This window comes from Lagenorhynchus albirostris, chromosome 16, assembly GCF_949774975.1.
Source record: "Lagenorhynchus albirostris chromosome 16, mLagAlb1.1, whole genome shotgun sequence".
Classification (NCBI taxonomy): Eukaryota; Metazoa; Chordata; class Mammalia; order Artiodactyla; family Delphinidae; genus Lagenorhynchus; species Lagenorhynchus albirostris.
This window is the reverse complement of record NC_083110.1, coordinates 21,170,413-21,197,517: the sequence shown is the minus strand read 5'-3', so window position 1 is coordinate 21,197,517 and position 27,105 is coordinate 21,170,413. Positions and strand designations below refer to the sequence as shown.

Genomic DNA, 27,105 nt, shown 5'->3' with positions numbered 1-27,105 from the left:
CAGTGATGAACAGAGCTGGTGGCATAGAAGCTAGCAGGAAGATCACTTAGTTTTTTTTTTTTTTCATTTCTAAATCATTTGTAGACAGTGTCCTGGTTTAATATACACTGACATTTCTTTATATTTGTTCACCCAGTTCTTCCAAATAATACTTTGATGATATTTTATAATCAAATAGCTAGAAAATGTTCCTTACCAGATAAGAAATTACAGAATGTACAAACGCAGTTCATTCTCAGGGATACCCACACTTTTTATTTTGACATGATTTTAGATTTTCAGGTAAGTTGCAAAAATAGTATAGAGTTCTTATATAAACTTCACCCAACCCTGTCCAGTGTTACTTTCTTACATAACCATGATTCTGGTACCATTTTTGACCCTACCATATTGCCCCTGTGGTCAGTAGTGATGCTGAATGTATGTTTGGTTTGCCCTTCAGGTCCCCACTCCATCTTCTACACCCTCTTACATGACACAGGAGGCGGAACAAGATATATTTCATCATCAGTAGGCTCCCTTTTTCCTTTTGGCTTCTGATTGGGATCAACCAATGAAAGCAGCAGGAAACTGGATGGCAGAGTATTTATTTCCATACCCACCTCCCCATGACTTTCACTTCAAGAAAGATCCCATTATCAAGGGCCACACAAAAGCCCCTGTCCCTTCAGGCCTAGGAACGGCAATATCTCTCTGCTGTCATTAGTCCCAGGATGCTTTGTCATCCCTAGATTTTTCTGAACCCTGCCCACACCTTTTAAACAATCCCTTTATTAAATTCTCCCCAATACTCCCAACTGACTGTGTAATCTGATTTTCTCTAGGGACAGGGAGTGACAACCTAACTAAAGTGATATTACCTTAAAATTGACTTTCTCCCACCCCAAAACACAAAATAGTGATTATTTACATAAATGTTTCTACCAAGAGGAGCTCCAAACCATGCCACTCACAAGTACAAGTTCATGAATCAAGGCCTGAAATCATCTCATACCTTCACCTTACTCAACAGTCAAGCAAACAATTATAGCACAGCTAACATGCTGCAATCTATGAAGACAGATCAACTCCAGTGATCAACAAGAGCGCCTGAGCAGGAACCTGGTCCTTCAGCCCCAGTGGGGGCAGGAGTTTGTGCTGAGCACCCCCACCCTCACCCCCATGATTTGGTGCCCATTCTGGCCATTAGAGTGCTTTGGACAGAAACCGTCATTTCAGCTCGAGGAAAACGCTCTCTGTAGTCTGGGATTTCAGATCACTATGTATAGTTTTAAACTTCGAATTGTAATAGAATGCATACAGGTTTTTGATATAGATAATAGATTGTTTGATATAGATAATAGATAATAGATTGTTTAAAGATGAGAGGTGTGAGACACACCAGGCAATTTCAGCCCCACAACTGGATTCAGTATTTAGTTAGCAGGTTCAGAGTAGGATGAGACAAGCTTCAATTCTATTCCCAATTTCCTTAGTCAGACTCTTCATTCATCCAACTACCTTCCAATAGATGAAGATGAAAATGAGTCAGGATACCTATATGTAGCAGCCACCCTGACAAAGAGCAAGGGACGCAGGAGATGTGAAGACTTAAGAGGCCAGAGTCAAAGGAAGAAGAGTAGAAGTCTGGCACAATGCCAAAAGCAAAGAAAGAATTATGAAAGGAAACCAAGGTGTAACCTGTAGATTCCCGTGACTGATCCCCTGGGTAGCAGCCAGCTGGAATGTTAAGTTCTCACCCATAAAATCCTAAATGGAAAGCTTTACTTTTCCTCCACCCTCCCTCCCAAAAGTTGGATTTAGTTTTCTTAACATCTCCTTCGGGGCTATATAATATTCTACACTTGCTCTAACTATATTTTACACATATCAAGCTAAAATCTGAAAGTATTTTAGCATTTCTCCTGTGGAGCAGAGAAACAAAGCTTTCTTTGAAAAGCAACAAAAAAAAATTATGCCCAACAGAAAATTAAAGAAAACATTTAAAAATGCCAACATCAGAAAAAAAAATAATTTTTTTCCTTTTAGAGCATTTTTCTACTGTTGTACAACAACTGATAACTATAGAGGAAGTGAGCAACAGTTTGGTTCTGCTTGCTGTGGCACATGAATTTCAGCCATCCACAGGCACTTATTTCTTTTTAAAAGTCAGGGTCCATTGCCATGATTCAAAAAAGCAATACACAGTATATTTACTTCTGAAATTTATTTCAGGTGACAGGACACCCACAGACTAACAAAATAAACATAGAATTAAATAGTATTCCCAAAGTCCAATTCTACCTTGTAGGAAAGGCAGGTGATGATTTAGCTACCAAGATTAGTCCATGTTAGTTTGTCCATGCAGTCTCCATCCCTTTCTTCCATGCTGCTTTCCCACCCCACGCCACCCCCCACACACACACACAAATTTGAGAGCCATTTATAACAGCAGGACTGAAACTATTTCTCACTTGAAGATTTTAAGACAAAACACCTGAGATGGATACACCCAACACAGGAAGAGTAAAAAGAGATTGAGAAATATACTTAGGGATTTTAATGATATTCTTCTATAATTGGGGGAGGGGAAAGGATTAAAAGGGGGCAGGTGGATCAATATGCAGGAGAAAAACAGAGAAGGGTTTAATTTACCTTGAAAATAACCAGTATTCTATTTGTCCAGGCCCAGTGAGAATTTGTGCCAAGCAATCTCATTCATTTCACAGTGCCTGGCACATTGATGACTGTGTGGTAAATATTAAATAAATACTTGTTGGTTGATGAAAAATATACATGGCAATGCTGTGTACACACAGGAAACAGAAACTTGAAGTGGTCAGACAAATTAGAAAGCAATGCAAGGTTTGGTTCTGCATGTCAATAGCATTTTCAAGGTACACAACTGGGGAAACAAATGAGATTTTAAAATGTGCTATAGCCATAGTTCAAACATGTTGTTCCTCTATGAGTGCCAAAACTTTATTTGCAGAAGAAAAGCTAAGATTAAGGTAAGATATTTTCAATTATATATACACAATATAATTTTAAACACCAGTCGTTTTATTGTTTAATATGTCTTCTTGAATTAAAAAGCTTGACTGCTCAGGATAGTTACATTCATAATAGCAATATACCACTTGAAACCTTTAACACATAAGCACCTATTTGCTAAAGCTAGTCTTGAACTTTTAGTAATGTCATATGCTTTTAAATTAACCATTTTAAATACTATACAAAGCTCATAACACAGACTGCTAGCTTATCACTGAATTAGGTAACTACTAAATACTCATTAGGCAAACTACTGAAAATAAAGAAAGCATACACAATCCTACAGCTCCATGAATGCCCAAATTAAAGATGATATAATGAGAATTTGGGATTAAGCAATTGTAATTTGGCTGTAAAACCTCAATGGCTTACACATTTTAAGCTGAACTAGAACCTCTAAGCACCTTTTCCTTTGGAAAAATCACACATTTTAAAATAGTCTCTAATGGAAGGTCCATTAAAATCACAATGGATCATAGCTGTCAACTTTAAATAGTGTCTTTCTCCTTAAGAGCTGAAGTTTACACACTGGTGCAACACCACAAATGCAGATGCTACAAATGGAGCTACAAAAAAAAGCCACAAATTTTATTCACAACACTTGCATATAAAGTTTTCTGTCTGCAGACTCGTGTGGAGTTGAAAATAAAGGATGCTAATATGCATATTATGCAACGTATCAAAAAAAAAAGAGAGAGAGAGACAGAAAGAGAGAGAAAACACTTTAGTTGAGTGAAAATTCATTTATCTACTGAAAATCTGGGAGAATTTACATCTACTGTACTCCAAATTTACCCCTAAGTGACAGAAAAATACTATATGAAATGGAAAAATATTAAATATGAGTTAATCAATAGCTGATTACCTTTAAAACTTTGGGCTTCTTTTCCCTCTGGGGCCTCTTGTTTTCCTTTATAACCTAAAAAAAATCAAATTGCAAAATGAGCCTCCATATAAGAGAAAAAAAATTAGCTCCCACCTCCCCCCCCAAAAAATTTTTGGCTATTCTCTATAAAACTACTTATACCATCTAAAATCATCAACATGTTTGCTAGACAGAACCTAAAGAGCTTATGTAAAATGTACACTTCAAAAGTCACTGAAAAAAAGCCTTGCATAAAGATGAAGTAGGGAAATACCCTTTTTTCCCCTTAAAGTCTGTCTTAATTAGCCTCTGCATTCTTCACAGCGAAGCCCACGAGGTAGCCATCTTGCTTGCTTCTGCAGAGGAAGCCTCTACAGTTGAACAGTTCTGCAAACTGCTTTTTGGTATTATTATCATGGTGTTTAAAGGCAGCCCTGGCCTGCCAGCACTGTAGACGTGCTGGGCATGCCTTTTGCAAAAACAGCCCCACAAAGAGTGCAGCCAATGGCAATGCAGAGCTTAGCAACTCCAAAGTGATCTTCTCTGCCTAGCCTTCCTAGACAAAGGATCTCCTGTGCGGCTCCGCTCTCACCACAGGACACAGGCAGCCACAAGCTGCGACATGGAGTTCGCTGCAGAGGATCTGGTCGCGCCGAAATCACAGGAGGCTTCAGCAAAAACAATGCACACAAATCCCCCAGGTCTCCACCATCGGATCGATGGCGGATTCTCCCTGATTAGTAACCTCTTGGCGGCTCCGAGGGCAGGTCTGCGCGGGGGGAGGGGTGCGCGGTCCTATCTTTAACGTACAGGAGATATAACTGAGCTGATGGGGGCATTTGGGCTTGCTGAAACTCTGGAAGGTATTGTGCATTTTTACTTTATAAGGCAAGGCTAAATATTGGCGATATTTAAGGCAGGGAGGTTATGTGAGGACAGTGTAGGCTCAGCTGTTGGGCTGCGTGTCTCATTCCTCGGGAACCACACCTCTCTGCAGCAGGCGCTTTGCCCAGAAACACAGCAATTTGATTTCTGTCAATAAATGTCCAATGATAAAGGCGGATTAAAAAATAATAATAAAGCCACTTAAAAGGGAAAGGACAGGATGAGGGCAAGGAGAGGTGGAGGAGTTTTCAAAATGCACTTGCCACTCTGAGTGGCTGGAGGTTTCAAAAAGATTTCTCTCTCTTGCTCTGGACATTTCTGATGACCTTCATTTCCCAAAGAAATCCATCCCTTCCAGAAGGCGGATTCATAACTTTGGGACAGAAGAAGCACCTCTGGCTCCTCTGCCTCCCAGGATCATCAACTGTCACTGAGCATCTCTCCGCAGAGCTGCCAAGCAAGTCCCCACGTGGAGCCTGTCTGTGCACGGGCTGATGGACAGACACAGCCACTTACTTCCCAGGGATTGGGAGCCGAGCCAGAGGTGGAACAAGCAACCAGCCACACTCAACACACCTGAACTGCCCCCATGCCCAGTGGGTGGTAAGCACTGGGAGAGCTGGGCACCACAGTTAGAACTTGCGAGACCCTGGGAATGACAGAGCCAGAGGAGTTTAGCCCCTCCCTTCAGCTTCCTGGACATGGAACAGGGGCAGTAGACGAAGAACCAGGACAGCTGTTTGAGCTGGCAGGTCTCAAGGTCACTGCCAAAATGCAGTGCAGAGGCCAGTCACAGTCCCATCACAGCCACCTTGACAGCTGCACAGATCTTGGGAAGACAGCCTCAGCTCCATCTTCACAGGGCCAAAGTTTCAGCAGCACATTTGGGGGATTGGCAGGAGGGCCTCACTGGCTGCTCAGCCAAAGATTGGTTTTCCACTTGCAGTTGGATTCAGAACAGATTCCCACAACCAGAAATCGGGAACAGAGAGAGGGCCGGAAAGCCTGTATTTCATCACCCTTGATTCCTAGCCTTTCAGTCTGCCACAAAAGCACGCTTTTCTTGTTGGAATGGGAAGTCCAACATGCATTGTTTCCCCACTTTAAACTACCTCTCCCTCACCCACCCACTTTCAAAATTTTTAACAAATGTAAGCAGCAAGCAAAACCAGTGGATTTTGACCTAACCACGTCCACCACGGCAACTTTAAGCACACCGAGCCCACGTTAAGAAGCTCTCTGTGGGGAATGAAGCAACCGTGAAATGAATGGGTAGGAAAACAGGACCAAATACAAGATTTGAAAATGAGTGCTAAACCTTTTAACCCTACATTTCTTTCTCTTTGGAGATTTGTGTGTGTGTGGTAAAACATACATAACATAAAATTTTCCATTTTAACCATTTTAAAGTGTACAATTTAGTAGCATTAAGTATATCCACAATGTTGTGCAAGTATCACCACTTTACATTTCCAGAACTTTTTCATCATTCCAAACAGAAACTCTGTACTCATTAAACAGTAACTTCCCGCTCCCGTGCGAACTTCTGTTCTACTTTCCGAGTCTATAAATTTGCCTGCTCTCGGTACCTCATATAAGTAGTATCACACAATGTTTGTTCTTTTACGTCTGGCTTGTTTCACTTAGCATAATGTTTTCAAGGTTCATCCATGTTGTAAGATGTATTAAGAATTTCATTCTTTTTTAAGGCTGAATAACAACATTTTGTTACCCATTCTTCTGTTGATACACTTTTGGGTCATTTCTCCCTTTTGACTATTGTGAATAATACTGCTATGAACATGGGTATACAGGTATCTATTTGAGTCCCTGCATTCAATTCATTTGAGTATATACCTGGGAGTAGAATTGCTGGGTCATATGACAACTGTTTAATTTTTTGAGGAACCACCAAACCATTTTCTGCAGCCAAACTATTTTTTACCATTTTACATTCCCATCAGCAATGCACACAAGGGTAGCCCTACATTTCTTAAAGTGTCTTCCATTTCAATTACAGGTTATGCCTCTCCCTTGAATAACCGAATAACATTTTTAAAAAGCATCAACATTTTCCCAGGTTGATTGCTCACAATTTAGTAAAATGGCCATGATATATTAAGATATAATTATAGGGGACTTCCCTGGCCGTTAAGCGGTTAAGACTCCGTGCTTCCAGTGCAGAGGATGCGGGTTCGATCCCTGGTTGGGGAACTATGATCCCATGTGCCGTGTGGCGAAAAAATAAAAAAGATATAATTATATATTTTAAATCATTTTATTACCTGTGTGATCCATATGTTTGCCTCAATAAAATAAAATCAGGATCAGAGTCTTAGGTCTACTGAATATCCACACTGGTGAGAGGTCCATTTTTTAAAGCCCCATGGACAGGCGTTTTCACTGTATGGGATACTCATGAAACCACACAACATCGCACTTGGCAACCTAAGCAAACATCGAAGGTCTATGTTTAGTGTTCTGTAAAATGAGTTAATAATAAAGCCAAAGCTCATCCCAGCTAAATGGGGGTTAATGGAAGTGACCAGAACTAACATTAACTCCAAATATCCAACTGATACTACACCATGAAGATCTATACTTGTTTGAACACAGAGTAGATTGGTTAACATCAATTAGTTGTGATCATCTGTTCTAAATCCTATACCTAGCGATTTGTCCATCTCAGCTCAAGGCTTAGGTGACATGAACTTTGATGGAGAAAATAATCAGAAATTACTAGCAGAGAAAGTGGAGGTCGAGAGCCATTCCCATTATCCTATTTTTTTTTTTTTTTTGCGGTATGCGGGCCTCTCACTGATGTGGCCTCTCCCTTTGCGGAGCACAGGCTCCGGACGCGCAGGCCTAGCGGCCATGGCTCACAGGCCTATCCGCTCCGCAGCATGTGGGATCTTCCCAGACCGGGGCACGAACACGTGTCCCCTGCATCGGCAGGCGGACTCTCAACCACTGCGCCACCAGGGAAGCCCTCCATTATCTTATTATTTAGGGCAAAATGCATACAACTAGATCCAGTTGAATGAATGACAAGTTGAGAAACTAAGACACATTGCGTTGTAGTCCAACCTATTCAGAACTTATTTTTGTCATTTAAATCTATTTGTTTTTCCCTACAAGGAACCATTATTAAGTTGCATGAGTTACTTAATTTTGTAATAACTCAAGTGTATTAGGTTTTTTCAAATATTACAAAATGAGATCTATCTCTTTTCTCTTAAAAGTCACATGATTACAGAGCTAAAAAAAGAACATCAGAGAAAATTTAGGTCATAGATAAACTGAGGCCCAAAGAGGTAAAATTACTTAACTCAGGTTACACAGCAAGTTAAAACCTGAACTTGAGCCTGAATCTAACCATTTACATTGCTCTCTCTATAATTCCTCTTCATTACTCAACAATAGAATTGGCAAATACCCCAAAATAACCTTAAAAGAACCATCTTCACACGCAAAAAAAGGGACTTCCTTGGCGGTCCAGTGGTTAAGACTCCACGCTTCTACTGCAGGGGGCACGGGTTCAGTCCCTGGTCAGGAACTAGGATCCCACATGCTGTGTGATGCAGCCAAAAACAAAACAAAAACAAAAAACACTTCAAAACCACACCCTTAGTTATAAAAATATTGAATCACTATGTTGTACACTTGAAACTAATATAATCCTGTAAATCAACAATACTTCCAAAAAAAACCCCTCACATGCAGCGTTTTTAGGCTACAACAGCAGCTCAAGAAGATTAGTATTTTTTTCCTAATATTTGTTTATTTATTTATTTGGCTGCACCGGGTCCTACTTGCGGCACGTGGGCGTTGCGGCATGCGGGATCTTTAGTTGCGGCATGTGGGATCTAGTTCCCTGACTAGGGATGGAACCGGGGCCTGGAGCGAGGAATCTTAGCCACTGGACCACCAGGGAAGTCCAAAGATTAGTTTTGTTTTGTTTTTTTTGTTTTTTTTTTGCGGTACACGGGCCTCTCACTGCCGTGGCCTCTCCCGTTGTGGAGCACAGGCTCCGGACGCGCAGGCCCAGCGGCCATGGCTCACGGGCCCAGCCGCTCCGCGGCACGTGGCATCTTCCCGGACCGGGGCACGAACCCGCGTCGCCTGCATCGGCAGGCGGACTCTCAACCACTGCGCCACCAGGGAAGCCCCAGTATTTTTTAAATTAATTAATTAATATATATTTTTGGCTGTGTTGGGTCTTCGTTGCTTCGTGTGGTTTTCTGTAGTTGCAGCGAGCGGGGGCTACTCTTTGTTGCGGTGTGCAGGCTTCTCATTGCGGTGGCTTCTCTTGTTGCAGAGCACAGGCTCTAGGCACACAGGCTTCAGTAGTTGTGGCTCGCGGGCTCTAGAGCGCCGGCTCAGTAGTTGTGGCACATGGGTTTAGTTGCTCCGTGACATGTGGGATCTTGCTGGACCAGGGCTTGAACCCGTGCCCCCTTAATTGGCAGGCAGATTCCCAACCACTGTGCCACCAGGGAAGCCCTAGGTGTATTTTTTAAAAGATAATATTGTGTGCCCTCAGAGATAAATTTATGAATAATTTCAAAATCCTACTTCTCTTTCTAAACATAAGCAATTCTGCACCCACAAGAAACTAGACATACAAATACTGCCTAGGAGGAGTCTTCTTCTAAATTAATCTCGAGTTATTTATCAACAATAAATAACTGATACCTGCGCAGCACAAAATCCTTCCAATATAAGCCACACTCTCGCCTCCCATGAAATCCTTCTATATGTCTCCTCTTATTTACTGTTGGAGACATAGCTTTTGCTGTGATACTTGGTTAAGATATTCCAAGTACCACCTTTTGTAAACTTCCAATCAATAAGAATCACAAAAAAAAAGGCGGTTCATACTTTAACAATTCTAATGGAGATCTTAAAGTGAGTTTAATTTTATGTCGTGTGAGACATAGGAACCCGAAAGGCTAACACTGGAGATCTTCTCAGTTTTTAATCGTGAGTGATTTGAGTCGATCCCCTGGCACAGCCTTTCCCTGGCTTCCCTCCCCCACTTCCTTCCCTGAGGCTTATCTGCAGTAATGCTTTTTCCCTCTAAGGGGCCTGGTCTACCAAGTATCCAACTCCATTCTCTCTAGCAGTCCTGCTTACTGCTGGTAAAAATAACTGCTCTTCAATAGCAAGAACTAAGGAACAAGTAAGCAAGCAGTGATCTTCAGCAGCTGCCAAGTGAGAACAGTTGACAATGAGGTGAAACATAGATAATGCCAGAGACTAAATGGGGCTGAAATATCCCCTCTCCCCAATTTCTTTTCAACAATTCGTAGTACTAACTTGAAACTGACAAGTCTACTACCTCTATTACAGTCTAGATCCATAATTTGCACAGCGAAATCCAATAACAGCATCTATGGCTTTTTGTCAAAAACAAATCACAAAGGATGCTGCAATTTAGAAAATATTTCCCCTTTTGTGAATGATACATTGAATGCTTCTTATTATTCCTAGTCTGTCCTGTGTATTTTATAGTTAATGTTATTCTTTTTTTTTAAAAGGAAGTTCTGTACCTTCGGGCTCCTTCTCTATGTTATTCATGCAAGAGCGCTGACTCTAGAGAGCATTGTACCCTCAGTTTTTTGTGTTTTATTTATTTATTTATTATTTATTTTTTATTTTTGTCTGCATTGGGTCTTCGTTGCTGCACGCAGGCTTTCTCTCATTGCGGCGAGTGGGGGCTACTCTTCGTTGTGGTGCGCGGGCGTCTCATTGTGGTGGCTTCTCTTGCTGCAGAGCATGGGCTCTAGGCGCGCGGGCTTCAGTAGTTGTGGCAGGCGGGCTCAGTAGTTGTGGCTCCCAGCCTCTAGAGCGCAGGCTCAGTCACTGTGGTACACAGGCTTAGTTGCTCCGCGGCATGTGGGATCTTCCCGGACCAGGGCTCGAACCCGTGTCCCCTGCAATGGCAGGCAGATTCTTAACCACTGCGCCACCGGGGAAGTCCAATACCCTCAGTTTTTGATCTAATAGCAAAATCCTAAAACTGTCTTGTTTCATTGAGAAGCTCAAAGCATTTACACACATACAACTTCTTTCAGAGAAAGTTAGACCTAGGTGTCTCCTAAGTTTAGCAAAATCAAGCCAATTTGTTAATTCATGTTTTTACAATGAAATTCCCCCATTTAATAACCAAAAACTTAAAACAATAGTGTTGTTTTAAAACAAGTGTTGGGCACTTTCAATATGCAGACATGGTGTTGGGCTCCCCGCTCCCCACTGGACCGTACCATCTCAGGAGAGACAGAAACAGATAATTATTATGAAGTAGTATAGAAAAGGGATGAGCCCAGAAATCTATGCAAGTCCAGAGAAGGCTTCCCAGAGGAACTGACATTTATTTCCACTGTAAGTAGGAGTTGGTTAAACATAGAGGGACAGAAGAAAAGTATGTGCCCCAGATGGAGGTAACAAGGACACTGGGAGCACTGTGGCTATTGACAGTCACACTATGGGGAGAAATGCATATAAATAGATAGCTACAACATGGGCATTAATGCGGGTCATTGAGAATGCATATGAAGAGATGTAATCAGCCTTAATTCTCTACCATTCTGGTTTGAAATGTTTCTGTTCCATCCTTCAACTTTCCATAATTGGTCCTTTCAAAAGACAACGATACCCCTGTTAAGTTGTTCATCACAAACAGCTACCTTTTCAAGAGAACTAAGGAGAGGTGACTGGTTTATCCTCGGTCTGAAACCTTTGCATTTTAGCTAGAAAAAACTCTCATGTAACTAAGTCTCCTAATCAGAGTAAAGCAATATTTTGAGAATAAGTGTATGTAGGTTTTTGTTGAGATGAGATCAGTTACTCAGGAAGGGTTAACCTCTTTAGTTTTTGAACTAATTTACTCGAGTCCCACACAATCTATGGAGAAGCAAGATTTGCCTGCCAAGAAATGTTACTCTTTCAGCTGGGTAACTCTGGTTGTACTGGAGAGATGCTTCTGATGTTTGGAGAAAGGGATGCCCTTCTTTTGTTCATTCCAGAAATAGAACAGAGAACACCAGCTATATTCGAGGCACTGCCTAACACCTGTGGCATCCAATGAATAACTTTTCCATTGAGCTTAACTCAGGTAGAGAGAAAAAACAAAAAACTTGACATGAAGCTCACAATATTTATAATTATAGAATGCCTAAAATTAATTTTTTCTAAAGTCTGTTTGACTTTCTTGATATCCAAATACTTATTCAGTGGGTACATTAGCTCTTGTTTAAACTAAAATAAATAAAAAGTCCTTGATATTCTTACTAGAGACCTTTTTTTTTTTTTTTGGCCGCAGAGCATGTGGGATCTTAGTTCCCCAACCAGGGGTTGACCAGGGATGGGACCCGTGCCGCCTGCAGCGGAAGCATAGAGTCTTAACCACTGGACCTCCAGGGAAGTCCTAGAGACATTTCTTCTAACTTGAGATTACCATTTCATTGTCTGAGGGGATCATTTTGAGCTTTTGCAATGTAAAGCCCTTTAGGAATAACTTGTGGGATCAAGAGGAGATATATTTGTCATAGCAAGAAAACAAAAAAGTTATTTTCCCCACGTCCACCTTAGAAATCAACAAGTATGGAGCTCAAGGTTATATCCGTGTTAACTGTGCAGATTTAAATGAAAAACTTGCCTATCTTTATCAGGAATGTTTTAGCCTAAACGATTATAATGGCGTTTCCATAGATACTCTTAATGACTAGTTAAGAAAATGCAATTTTCCCCCAAATCTGTTTGATTTACCTGAGTTCCAAACACTTATTCAAAGTGTACATTAGCTCTTGCTGTTTAAAATAAAATAAATGGTTCTTAATGTTTTTACTAGGTATTTATAAACTGTGAATTGATATTTTCCTTGCTCATAACAACAGTTCTTTCATGCACATCATTTGAGAATAAGTCAAACTGCATTCACTGATGCTGTGATTGTGTCCAACTTTATGAATATATACCATATTTTTATAAGGCTACTTTTGCTAATCATCATCATAAATGAAGCATTAGTGGGTTTGGGGAGGGGGTGGTGGGGATGAAGGACCACTATACCTAACAATTCTCTTAATCATAACTATGTATGTGATAAAAGAAAATTAATTTAGATTTTTTTAAAAGAAAGTAGTATTTCCTCATGGCTTGTCCACCTTAAGATGTTACATCAAACAATATCAAAATATGATCTTATACAAGATCAGTATGTCCTTGGTGGGATCCAAATCCCAATGATGCTTATTAACTATGGGACCCGGAGTAAGTTAACCCCCCATAGACTCAGTGAGGGACAAAGCTGACTTTAGGGTTAAATGCTGTAATGGCTATGAAAAAGCTTCTGGTATGGCAGCTGACTTGCAGGTGGTTCCACTACAGCAACGGAAAATGATGGCTGTCACATGAACATGTACAAATAAACAAGGTATTAAGCAATTAAAACTCATTTAAGGGCTTCCCTGGTGGCGCAGTGGTTGAGAGTCCACCTGCTGATGCAGGGGACATGGGTTCGTGCCCCGGTCCGGGAAGATCCCACATGCCGCGGAGCGGCTGGGCCCGTGAGCCATGGCTGCTGAGCCTGCGCGTCCGGAGCCTGTGCTCCGCAACGGGAGAGGCCACAACAGTGAGAGGCCCGTGTACCGCAAAAAAATAATAATAATAAAAAAAAAAGATTCTCTTTTCTTTTAATTTTTATTGAAGTATAGTTGACTTACAATGTTGTGTTAGTTTCTTTCTTTTTTTTTTTTGGCTGTGCCGTGTGACATGCAAGATCTTAGTTCACCCACCAGGGATTGACCCTGTGCCCCCTGCATTGGGAGCATGGAGTCTTAACCACTGGACCTCCAGGGAAGTCCCTAGGGAGCTTTTTTTTGGTGTGTTAGTTTCTGGTGTACAGCAAAATGATTCAGTTGCATATATATATGCACATATATATATTCTTTTTCAGATTCTTTCCCATCATGGGTTATTACAAGATACTGAATATAGTTTCCTGTGCTATACAGTGCTATATAGTTTCCTGTGCTATATAGTTTCCTTGTTAAAATGAACCTAGTACAAGATTCTTATACAACATCTCTTTCAAAGTTTCAAAAGTCTAAAAGATAGCAGCAATCACCTTAGCAGGGCTATCCTTAACCAGTCCACATTTTGGTCCCACTTCTCTCTATCCTCCAGGTTCTTCATATTTGGCTTCTTCCCCTTGCTCAGAAACATGGTGGTTAATTTTATTTATTTATTTATTATTTTGGCCATGCCACACCGCTTGTGGGATTTTAGTTCCCTGACCAGGGATTGAACCCTGGCCCTCGGTAGCTGAAGTGTTGAGTCCCAACTAATGGACCTCCAGGAAATTCCCGGGAACATGGTGCTTTAAATGAGCACTTACCATCGAAGCCAAGGGCTCTAATCCAAGATCAACTGTGTAGTCTTAGACAAGTTACTTGGCCTGTCTAAGCCTCAGTGTCTTACTTTATACATTGGGGGAAGAATGTATGTTTCATAGGATTATTACAAGGATTACATGAGATAATGAGCATGTCAGTGCTTAATAGAGTACCGGGCACTTAGTGAGTACTCAGTATATAATAGTTGTTATTAACCCCTTCAGATATCAATGTTTACTACATATCAGTTCCACATCTATGACTAGTATCATTTAATTCAACCAACATTTGTTCGGTGGCTACCAAATGACAGGCACTACACAATGTTTGTGTCCCCCCAAAATTCATTTTTTGAAATCCTAAAGCCCAATATAATATTAGAAGATGGGGCCTTTGGGAGATGCTTAAGTCATGAGGGTAGAACCCTCACGAATGGGATTAGTGCCTTCTAAAAGAAGCTCCAGAGAGTTCCCTAGCCTCTTCCACCAGTGAGACAGTGAGAAGGCACAAACCACGAACCAGGAAGTGGGCCTTCACCAGAATTCAACCATGCTGGTGCCTTCTCCAGAACTATGAGCAATAAATTTCTGTTGTTTATAAGCCACCCCGTCTGCAGTATTTTGTTATAGCAGCCCAAACAAACTAAGACAGACTTGAATAGACACTTCTCCGAAAAAGATATACAAATGGTCAATAAGGACATGATAAGATGGTTGGTATCATTAATCATTAGAGAAATGCAAATCAAAACCATCCTGGAATACCACTTCACACCGACTAGGAAGGCAATAATCAGAAAATCAGATAATAAGTTTTTTGGGGTTTTTTTTTTTTTTGCGGTACGCGGGCCTCTCACTGTTGTGGCCTCTCCTGCTGCGGAGCACAGGCTCCAGACACGCAGGCTCAGTGGCCATGGCTCACAGGCCTAGCCACTCCGCGGCATGTGGGGTCTTCCCGGAGCGGGGCACGAACCCGTGTCCCCTAGCATCGGCAGGCGGACTCTCAACCACTGCGCCACCAGGGAAGCCCCAGATAATAAGTTTTGATGAGGATTGTTGAATCTAAAATGGTACAGCTACTTTGGAAAACAGTCTGGCAATTCCTTAAAGTTAAACAAAGAGTTACCATATGACCCAGCAGTTCCAATCCTAGGGATATACCCGTAATAACTGAAAACACATGTCCACAAAAATAACCTGTACACAAATGTTCGTAAATGCATTATTCATAGTAGCCAAAAAGTAGAAGCAACTCAGAAGTCCATCAACTGATGAATGTTTATACAAAATGTGGTTTATTCATGCAATGAAATATTATTCAGCCATAAAAGGGAACGAAGTACTGATAAATGCTATGACATGGATGAAACTTGAAAACATTATGCTAAAGTAAAAGAAGCCAGATACAAAAGACCAAATATTGTATGGTTCCATTTACATGAAATGCCCAGAATAGGCAAATCCATAAAGACAAAAAGCAAATTAGTGGCTACCAGGAGCTGAGGGAGAGAAGGATGGGGAGTCACTGCTTAATTATACTGGGTTTCTTTTTTGGGGTGATGAACGTGTTCTAGAATTAGATTGTGGTAAAGGTTGCACAACTTTGTAAATATACTAAAGACCGGGAATTCCTTGGTGGTCCAGTGGTTAGGACTCCGTGCTTCCACTGCAGGGGGCACTGGTTCGATGCCTGTTTGGGGAACTAAGATCCTGCAAGCTCTGCAGGCAAAAAAAATATATATATATATATATATATATAACCACTATTGCACTATTGTATACTTTCAAAAGAGTGAATTTTATGATACATGAATTAGATCTCAGTTTTTTAAAAAGAAGAAATTGTTTGATTCTCCTTTATCATAATGGAAAGAGTGCCTCTACTACTTGCTAGCCAGGGGAAATTAATACATTTTTTAATGTGGGTTTCCGTTTCCTGGTCTGCTAAATGAGAGTCCTAATACTTACACTTCATGGGTCACTGTCAGGATCAAATATGGTAACATTAAGCCTTCTAGCACAGTGTCTGGCCCATAGTAGACTCTCAATAAATGTTCATTTTTTCCCTTTTTCCTTTCCTTTGCCAGTTTCCTGCACTGCAAGTCAAAGAAGTTTAAATTTTGTTAAAATCTTATGTACTTAATTATCAATGAAGACAAAGTTCCCTGGTTACTGACTTTTTTAAAAGAAATAAGTTAAACACTACTTTTTTGTTTTCCTTGTTTTATTGATTTTTGTTTGTTTTGACATCTCATAGTGTACCAGAAATGTCCCTAGAAAATGGAAGTAGGTGAATAAAGAAGGTAATTTAATTTTATGTTGCCTAGTAGACAAATCTCCCTGTAATTCTGTGTTAATTCCTAAACAAGTTACTTACTCCTGCAAGTGTGGAGGAAACTAACACACACACACACACACACACACACACACACACACACACACACACACACACACACTTTTCTCTCTAAATCTAAACTGGTTCAGCTCCCTCCAAAAAAGTCCATGGCTTGGATCAACTGTGGGCTTCCACTGTCTTGTCCTCCCACTTCCTCCTGTCTTGATCCTACTTTTGCCCTTTAACAGAAAACTCACCACAAAATGGTGTTCCATATGAAATATGATACGAAAATGAGCTATGTAGTGTAAATATCTAGAATATGGCAGAAACACCAAAACCCTCTCATTATACAAGGACAAGAAAATAACTGTGGCATCGTCTCGCCGGAAACCACAGCTATAATTCTGCATCACATGGGAACAGTGAAACCAATTCATTCATAATCCTAATGCTCTTGCAGGAAAAATGCATTTGCAGATCCTGTGAAATGGTGTGTACTGGATAATTCTGAGGACTTTAGTTACTTTCCTCTAAGTAACGTGACTCAGGTAGCAAGAGGGAAATGGGTGAAAGTAATGAAATGAATAGGCAAATCTCTTCAAGGATAAAAACAATAACCACCACATTAAGCACCTACTATGTAGCAAGGACTCTACCAGACCCTTTGTAGACATCACTTCTGCTCCTCAGGCATCCCTGCTTCAGGGGTCTATCACAATGTTACAAATAGATCCATTCTCACACTGATGACCACATGGGGGGAATAAAGGATCTTAGTATAACTTAACCAGAGTAACAGTTGTCAATTTCACTCCTTCAAAGTCTTAAAAGATTGGTGTGACCCCCTTACTTGTTTTTACTTTGGGGAGTAGGAGACATGATTTATATTTCTGTGAAATCTAATGAAAGCTAAAGACCATCTCTCCAGAAAAATGCATATAAAACAATATGTTAAAAAACAAAAAACATGGGGCTTCCCTGGTGGCACGGTGGTTGAGAGTCCGCCTGCCAATGCAGGGGACACGGGTTTGTGCCCCGGTCCGGGAAGATCCCACATGCCGTGGAGCGGCTAGGCCCGTGAGCCATGGCCGCTGAGCCTGCACGTCCGGAGCACGTGCTCCGCAACAGGAGAGGCCACAACAGTGAGAGGCCCGCATAACGCAAAAAAACCCCAAAAAACCCCCAAAAAACAATATGTTACATATAATTTTGAGGGGATGGGATCACAGAGCACTGAAGCCCATCCAGATTAAAAACCTCTGATGTAGAAGTTCTAACTTTATGATTTTTGAAACATCATATGAAAGACAAGTGTTGGGATCATTTAAACCAGGATCAAATTAGTCTTAGGAACTCTTGCCTAGCAACTAAAAACCATGTAGAAAATTTAGTGGGACTTAAGCACTAATATAATAATAATAACTTTAAAATTCTGGGTTTTTCCATGGTAGCTAAAAATACACCAAGTACCTAATCTGATCTGGCTAGTGTCCAGTCATTTAGCTACGCTAATGAGATATGCTTAAATGCTGGCTCAACCCCCATCTTTGAGAGGGCATGAAGATGTGTTTACCAGAAAGAAGGTAAAAGAAACTTTAGTTTCTCTTTTTGAGAGAAGGAAATGGACCTGACTTTCCAAAACCTACCTGTACTACAAACTTCAGGTTTCCAAAAGTGGTAAAGATTTAGAAACCATTAGGCAATAATAAATCATTAACAAAATACTAAATTTTTTGGTTATGCTAATACTTCTAGCTTGAAATTCAGGACTAGTAGATTCCAGTGTCAAGAACATAATTTGAGGGGACTTCGCTGGTGGTCCAGTGGCAAAGAATCCTCCTTGCAATGCAGGGGATGCAGGTTGGATACCTGGTCAGGGAACTAAGATCCCACATATCGTGAAGCAACTAAGCCCGCGTGCCACAACTACTGAGCTCCTGTGCCTCAACTAGAGCTGGCCTGCCACAAACTACAGGGCCCACGCACTCTGGAGCCTGTGTGCCACAACTAGAGAGAGAAAACCCGCACGCCACAACTAGAGAGAAGCCCACACACCACAACAGAGAGCCCGCGCTGCAACAAAAGATCCCGCATGCCACAACTAAGACCCAATGCAGCCAAAAAAAAAAAAATAATAATAATTTGAAATGGGACCCAAAATAATTCATCCGGTCATGAAAAGTAATTTAGTAGGTTATGTTCGTTTACCCAAAGGAATATTATACACATACTTTTTAAATCTTTACAAATTTTTACTTACAAGGGAAATGTTGATGATATACTGAGAAAAAAAGAAGAAGAAATTTTACCTCATTCAACTTTAAAGATGTTATTTATTTTTTTCTGTGTGTGTGTATACACGGTTAGTTTTATTGGAACAAAGCAATTTGTATATATATATATATTTTTGGCCGCGTTGGGCCTTCGTTGCTGCACAGGCTTTCTTTAGTTGCGGCGAGCAGGTGCTACTTTTCATGCAGTGCGTGGGCTTCTTATTGTGGTGGCACGGGTTCTAGGTGCCCGGGCTTCAGTAGTTGTGGCATGCGAGCTCAGTAGTTGTGGCGCATGGGCTTAGTTGCTCCACGGCACGTGGGAGCTTCCCAGACCAGGGATTGAACCTGTGTCCCCTACATTGGCAGGCAGATTCTTAACCACTGCACCACCAAAGAAGCCCACAATTTGTATGCTTTTAACGTTTACAACTGAGCATCATATTTCCAGTGAAACAAAAAGAAAAAATTTAAAAACTATGTTATTTTTTAAATGCAGGGGCCTCCCTGGTGGTCCAGTGGTTAAGACTTCGCCTTCCAATGAAGGGAGGTGAGTGTTCGATCCCTGGTTGGGGAGCTAAGATCCCATACGCCTCAGGGCCAAAAAACCAAAACATAAAACAGAAGCAATATTGTAACAAATTAAATAAAGACTTTAAAAATGGTCCACATCAAAAAAACTTTTAAAAAATAAATGCAGAAAAAACACTGGAAGCAAATATGCCTATATACTCATCGTGGTTGCATCTAGGTAGTAGAATTAAAGTATGTCTTTTTCCTTCTTCTAAGCTTTCCAAATGCAAATTACACTACTTTGATTTTATTACTTTTTAAAGTAACACAAGCTCTTTATGTAGAAATTCCAACCATGTATAAAAATTTAAGCAAAATTTAAAGTCACTTATTTTCTAATACACCCATCCTCCATCCAGAAACTCTAGTCCTCAGAGGTAAACACTTCCAACAGTTTGGTTTGGTAGGTATGTATCCTTCTAGAATTGTTTTTCTAAACTCCATTTACAATTAGAAAAAGCGTCATTTTGAGTTTTCATGGTCCTTTTCCCTTTAGAACTTTGAGGTGTCCAAACTTTGCATCTTGGTATAACTCATAATCACAAATGGACATGGCAGTAATTTTAAACAACACAAGCAGCTGCTTTTTAAGCTTTTTTTTCTGTGTGTGTGGTATGTGGGCCTCTCACTGTTGTGGCCTCTCCCGTTGCAGAGCACAGGCTCTGGACACGCAGGCTCAGCGGCCATGGCTCACGGGCCCAGCCGCTCCGCGGCATGTGGGATCTTCCCGGACCGGGGCACGAACCCGTGTCCCCTGCATCGTCAGGTGGACTCTCAACCACTGCGCCACCAGGGAAGCCCTTTAAGCATATTTTTAAAGCACTGTGTACTTCCTATAAACTTTTTTCTCAAGTCCTCTACTTGAATTTCTGCTACAGACATCCCATGATCCTAATATCTTTGGTACTTGAAAATGACATATATAGAATAAACCCCAAAAAGTTTTGAGGTACTAGCTGCTAAGATGATATATTAAGTACACATGGGATATAATGGTTTACAGTGCACTTTTTCTTAAGAGACATTGGTATGTGAGATAGGCTGAATCTTACATTTTTTATGAGATTTCATTCATTCATTGAATCATTTGTTCAGTAAACATGTATTGAGCACCTGTGATGTGCTAGCACCCTCTATAGCCTGAGCTTGGGCTTTAGAAGTAATTTAAACATCTCACTTCTAATCACTGCTTTCTCACCATGCCCTTTTTTAAAAAACTGTAGCAGTGTTAACAGGACATAAATAAATCAGAAAAGAGCAAGATTTCTCTTGTTGCTTACTAGCAGACATGAAGAGCTGATGATAGATAATTAGCCAAAACTTTCTGGATAATCATGACTTGAGCACTGAGTCTCATTATCAAGGTAATAACCTGAATTGCTTAGATTAATTTGATTCATTTGCTAGCTGTGTCTTATTTTAATATGATAATAGTACAAAAATATATGATCCCACCTTCTCTCCTAGCTGGTTACACTAGTGCCACATCCATCATAGTACTACAGTGACTGGCTACTTTATAGGGAGAAAGACTTTTTTTTTTTTGCTGTACACGGGCCTCTCACTGTTGTGGCCTCTCCCGTTGCGGAGCACAAGCTCCGGACGCACAGGCTCAGCGGCCATGGCTCACGGGCCTAGCCGCTCCGCGGCATGTGGGATCTTCCCAGACCGGGGCACGAACCCGTGTCCCCTGCATCGGCAGGCAGACTCTCAACCACTGCGCCACCAGGGAAGCCCGGGAGAATGACTTTTGCAGCTTTGAAACCATCAACTCTTGAAATATTGCTCTGGAATAAAAATATCAAGAAGCTGACCAACAAAGACATGGGGAGATAAGCTCTGTAGCAAAATAAACATGTACCAAACTACAGTGCTCACTAGTAACTGATAGTATAACTTGGATTATACTGATACTAGATGAAGGTGTTAAGTCAGTTTCACACATTTTTCTTTCTGGATAAGATGGTCTACACAAAATGGCAAGGTAAGATTTGAACCATACTGACAAGATTCCAGAAATTAACACCCACCAGTCATAATCAATCAAGATCAGCACGGTTTTGTTTACATGCTTGGGGGTTATTTTTTATTTATTTATTTGAAGTATACTTGATTTACAATGTTGTATTCATTTTTGGTGTGTAGCAAAATGGTTCAGTTATACATATATATACATATTCTAAACATGCAAAGATCCTAGACGCCACAGGCTTTCTTCCCTATGGTCAGCTCTGTGGTGAGGTATGCTACTGAAGTCTCAGTAGTGATCCTAAGAGATTCCTTAAAGGCACATTTAGGGACATATAACATCTGCCCTCAATTGCAAGAGTTGGTAGCAAAAATTTGTTCCATATGCCATATATAACATATGCCAAAATGAAATCTGGCTGTTTGAAAACACTGAGAAAAGCAGTGGCCAGAAGAGGCCTGTCCCACGCAACTCCCACTAAAATGGATAAAATAAAATTAAACAAGTATGTCAACCAATTCTGAAGGGACATCTCCGGAACTAGACTGTTATCACACTATCCACAGGACAGTGAACAGTCAGTGGTTCAATTTGTATCATATAATACTACTTAACTTTTAGCTTTTCAAGCACAAACTATATAGGTATTGCTATTTTCCCAGGTGTAATTTCTATTAGCTAAGAAGGTAGCATGGTAATAAATAGCACATTTTACAGTGTTATCTAATATACTGCTATTAATGTAACCAAGCATATAATAACCCTTTAATATTTGGAGGGAAAAAAATCAATATTAACTGGAGTAGGGAATTCCCTGGTGGTCCAATGGTTAGGACATGGAGCTTTCACTGCCATGGCCCAAGTTCAATCCCTAGTCGGGGAACTAAAATCCCACAAGCTGCCTGGCATGGCAAAACAAAAACAAACAAAAAAACCCAAGAAACAAAAAAGACTAATTGGAGTAAATATTAAGAGACTATTTCACTTTGGCAACCAACTCACAAACTGCTTAGTCATTCAATTCATATTACTTAAATGTGATACTATACCAAATCATCAAGCTATAGATATATAATTCAAAACACTGCCCTCAGAAGCATATCTACAAACAACTGTGTTTTGTTGTCGTTGTTGTTTTTGAACATACTAAAAAGTGTGTGAAAGTGTAGCCTGGCCAAAGCACCTACACTTTAAGTCCCTAAAAAGCACCTCTCCCCTGCTTTTAACATCACTCACTATTCAATAAATAGAATAATGCATATGTCTCAGTATGCTAAATTACAAATGCAAAATGAGGAATACCTAGCCAGGAGCAAATTCCTAGATGACTATGAGTTGTAAAGTCAATGGTTTTAATTAACTGTATTTCTGAATATGGAGAACACTAAGCTGAACTAAACTTGGCAAAAAATAACACTTTATCTCTTGGCCAAAGAGATCACTGGGAAGACTATCTAATTACCTTGTTGTTCAATTAAAAGAAACAATTGGGGGCTTCCCTGGTGGCGCCATGGATGAGTGTCCGCTTGCCGATGCAGGGGACGCGGGTTCGTGCCCCGGTCTGGGAAGATCCCACATGCGGCGGAGCGGCCGGGCCCGTGAGCCATGGCCGCTGAGCCTGCGCGTCCGGAGCCTGTGCTCCGCAACGGGAGAGGCCACAACAGTTAGAGGCCCGCGTACCACAAAAAAAAAAAAAAAGAAAGAAAGAAACAATTGAGAGACAAAAATATAATCTATGATCAAAAAAAAGAGTAGATCAAAATTGTTTTTACTTCTCCCAGACATTAGTAGTTAACATTCTGAGAAATGGCATATGCCTTTGGGGGCTAAGTATATTTTAGAAGAAAAAAATTCTAACAGTTCTGTTTTTAAAATGTACATTTGTTTCATATAATAAAATATTATTATAGGGCTTCCCTGGTGGCGCAGTGGTTGGGAGTCCGCCTGCCGATTCAGGGGACACGGGTTCGAACCCTGGTCCGGGGGATCCCACATGCCCCGGAGCAACTGGGCCCGTGAGCCACGGCTGCTGAGCCCGCGGGCCATGGCTACTGGAGCCCAGGTGCCTACAGCCTGTGCTCCGCAGAGGGGGAGGCCACTGCAATGGGAAGCCCACGCACTGGAAGGAAGAGTGGCCCCCGCTTGCTGCAACTAGAGAAAGCCTGCACACAGCAACGAAGACCCAACGAAGCCAAAATACATAAATTAATATATATATAATTATAAATAAATAATAAAATAAATATTCTAATAATAAAAATATTAACATTTAAAAACTGTAAATGTATTTTCTCTTTCTCACTCCAACTCTCAATAATAAGTAAAATAATTCTGATATGAGGAACAAATACATGAAATATATTTGCTTACCAATATTCTTACTTATCAAAGTAAATGGGCTTCAATCATTGATGTGTGTAAAATAAATATAAAAAATTTTTGATATCAAATACCTAAAAATAAAACAAACTAACTCTATATTGAAAGCTACAAAATGTTATTGAAAGAAAGTCAGTCATAAATAAAGATATACTATGGTCATGAACTGCAGGATTCAATATTGTAAAACTGTCAATCTCGGGGCTTCCCTGGTGGCGCAGTGGTTGAGAGTCCGCCTGCCGATGCAGGGGACACGGGTTCGTGCCCCGGTCCGGGAAGATCCCACATGCCGCGGAGCGGCTGGGCCCGCGAGCCATGGCCGCTGAGCCTGCGCGTGCGGAGCCTGTGCTCCTCAACGGGAGAGGCCACAAGAGTGAGAGGCCCGCGTACCGCAAAAAAAAAAAAAAAAAAAAAAAAAAGTCAATCTCTTCAAACTGATGAGAGGGGGTATATATAGCTCAGTGGTAGAGCATTTGACTGCAAACTGATGCATAGATTCAACACAAACACTAAAACGACCAACAGGGTTTTTGGTGGAAATTTACAAGCTGATTCAAAAATTTTGATGAAGGGATTTCCCTTGTGGTCCTGTGGCTAAGACTCCGAACTCCCAATGCAGGGGGCCTGGGTTCGATCCCTGGTCAGGGAGCTGGATCCCACATGCCACAACTAAGAGTTTGCATGCCACAGCTAAAAAGACTCCGCGGGCTTCCCTGGTGGCGCAGTGGTTAGGAATCTGCCTGCCAATGCAGGGGACACGGGTTCGAGCCCTGGTCCGGGAAGATCTCACATGCCGCAGAGCAGTTAGGCCTGTGCACCAGAACTACAGAAGCCTGTGTGCCTAGAGTCCATGCTCTGCAACAAGAGAAGCTATCACAATAAGAAGCCCATGCACCACAACGAAGAGTAACCCCTGCTCTCCGCAACTAGAGAAAGCCTGCGCGCGGCAACGAAGACCCAGTGCAGCCAAAAATAAATAAATAGGGCTTCCCTGGTGGCGCAGTGGTTGGGGGTCCGCCTGCCGATGCGGGGGGCGCAGGTTCGTGCCCCCGTCCGGCAGGGTCCCGCGTGCCGCAGAGCGGCTGGGCCTGTGGGCCATGGCCGCTGGGCATGCGCGTCCAGAGCCTGTGCTCCGCGGCGGCCTCGGCGCTGAGGGACCCACGTACCGCAAAATAAATAAATAAATAAATAAAATGAACAAATTTATTTAAAAAAAAAAGACTCCGCATGCAGCAACAAAGATCCCATACACACGCGGCAACTAAGACCCAGTGCAGCCAAATAAATTAATAAATACACATATTAAAAAAATTTTTTGATGAAAATACAAAGAACCAAAAAAATAGCCCAAATAAATATTGAAAACAAAACTGAAGGACTTATACTACCAGTTAGCAAGACTAGTTGTAAAGCCTAGTAATGAGAGTTCAGACAGAAAAATAGACAAAAGGCCAATGAAACAGTCTAGAAACAGATTGAGAAATAATCAATCACTTGATTTGTGACAAAGTTGATGTTGTAATAGTGGGGAAAGGATAGTCATTTCAGTAATGGTGCTGGTCAAGTAGATATCCCTATGAAAAAGAATGAGTCTTGACTCCTATCTCATGTGATACACAAAAGTCAATTCCAGTTTGTACATCTAAACGTGAAAGGTTTTAAAAAGTAATTTTTTAAGAAGAAAACAAAAGAGAACATCTTCATGACCTTGGAATGTGCAAAAAACAGACAACATTTTCTCTTTTTTTAAGAATTTATTTATTTATTCATTTTATATTTTATTTTTGCTGTGTTGGGTCTTTGTTGCTGCGTGCGGGCTTTCTCTAGTTGTGGCGAGCAGGGGCCTACTCTTCCTTCTGGTGCTCTGGCCCCTCACTGCGGTGGCTTCTCTTGTTGCAGAGCACGGGCTCTAGGTGCACGGGCTTCAGTAGTTGTAGCACGCAGGCTCAATATTTGTGGTGCACAGGCTTAGTTACTCCGCGGCATGTGGGATCTTCCCAGACCAGGGCTTAAACCTGTGTCCCCTGCATTGGCACGCGGATTCTTAACCACTGTGCCACCAGGGAAGTCAAAAAAAATTTTCTTAAACAGGAAATAAAAAGTTATCGTAAAGGAGAGGATTGGTAAACTGGACTACATTAAAGTTAAGAATTTCTGTTCATTAAAAAGCACAATTGGGACTTCCCTGGTGGCACAGTTGTTAAGAATCTGCCTGCCAATGCAGGGGATACGGGTTCGAGCCCTACTCCAGGAAGATCCCACATGCCACAGAACTAAGCCTGTGTGCCACAACTACTGAGCCTGCGCTCTAGAGCCCACGAACCACAACTACTGAGCCCACGTGCTGCAACTACTGAAGCCTGCACACCTAGAGCCCGTGCTCCACAACAAGAGAAGCCCTCGCAGTGAGAAGCTCACACATCACAATGAAGAGTAGGCCTTGCTTGCCGCAACAAGAGAAAGCCCGTGCACCGCAACTAGAGAGAAGCACACGTGCCGCAACAAAGACCCAATGCAGCCAAAAAAATAAAGAAAATAAATATTTTTTGAAAAAGACAGAAAATATCCGGTGTTGGCAAGGATGTGGAGCAAGTGGAACTTTCATACACTACTGATGAGAGTCTTAATTGGAACAATCACAGCAGTTTGGTAATATTTATGGAAGCTAAGCATACACATATTCTATGACCCAGAAATTCCACTCCTAGAAATACACTCAACAGAATGCATGCATATAGTCACCAAAAGACTTTTATAAAAATGTCCAGGGGGCTTCCCTGGTGGCGCAGTGGTTAAGAATCCCCCTGCCAATGCAGGGGACACGGCTTCAAGCCCTGGTCCAAGAAGATCCCACATGTCATGGAGCAACTAAGCCGGTGCGCCACAACTACTGAGCCTGCACTCTAGAGCCCACAAGCCACAACTACTGAGCCTGCTGTGCCACAACTACTGAAGGCCGCATGCTAAGAGCCTGTGCTCCGCAACAAGAGAAGCCACTGCAATGAGAAGCCCGCACACCGCAAGAGTAGATCCCACTTGCCGCAACTAAAGAAAGCTCACGCACAGCAACAGACCCAACGCAGCCATAAATAAATAAATAAATATAAAGTTCCGTTAAAAAAAAATACTATAGAGACTTTAACATAGAAAAGAAAAGTGTCCAGGGAATTCTCTGGTGGTCCAGTGGTTAGGACTCTGTGCTTCCAGTGCAGGGGGCAAGTTTGATCCCTGGTGGGGAAACTAAGATCCCACAAGCTGCATGGCCAGCCCACCACCCCCCCGCCCAAAAAAAATCCATAGTACTACTGCTATGTTCATTCTACTGTTCTGTTCTGTACTGTAACATTTCACTTCCCATTAACAATAGAATGGATACAGGTATTGTGATATATACAT

General features: G+C 41.4%; 1 protein-coding gene across 5 annotated transcripts in view; it reads right to left on the bottom strand.

Moving 5' to 3' along the window:
• The window catches only part of TET1 (tet methylcytosine dioxygenase 1), a 127,062-nt gene that overhangs the window by 92,985 nt on the left and 6,972 nt on the right, over positions 1 to 27,105 (bottom strand). For 4 of the 5 annotated variants that reach the window (XM_060125459.1, XM_060125461.1, XM_060125462.1 and 1 more), the window contains exon 2: positions 3,899 to 3,952. The exons of the other annotated variant lie outside the window; for it this stretch is intronic. In XM_060125459.1, coding sequence (XP_059981442.1) covers positions 3,899 to 3,952 — 54 coding nt within the window. The remainder of the gene's footprint in view (positions 1 to 3,898; positions 3,953 to 27,105) is intronic. 5 annotated transcript variants of the gene reach the window in all.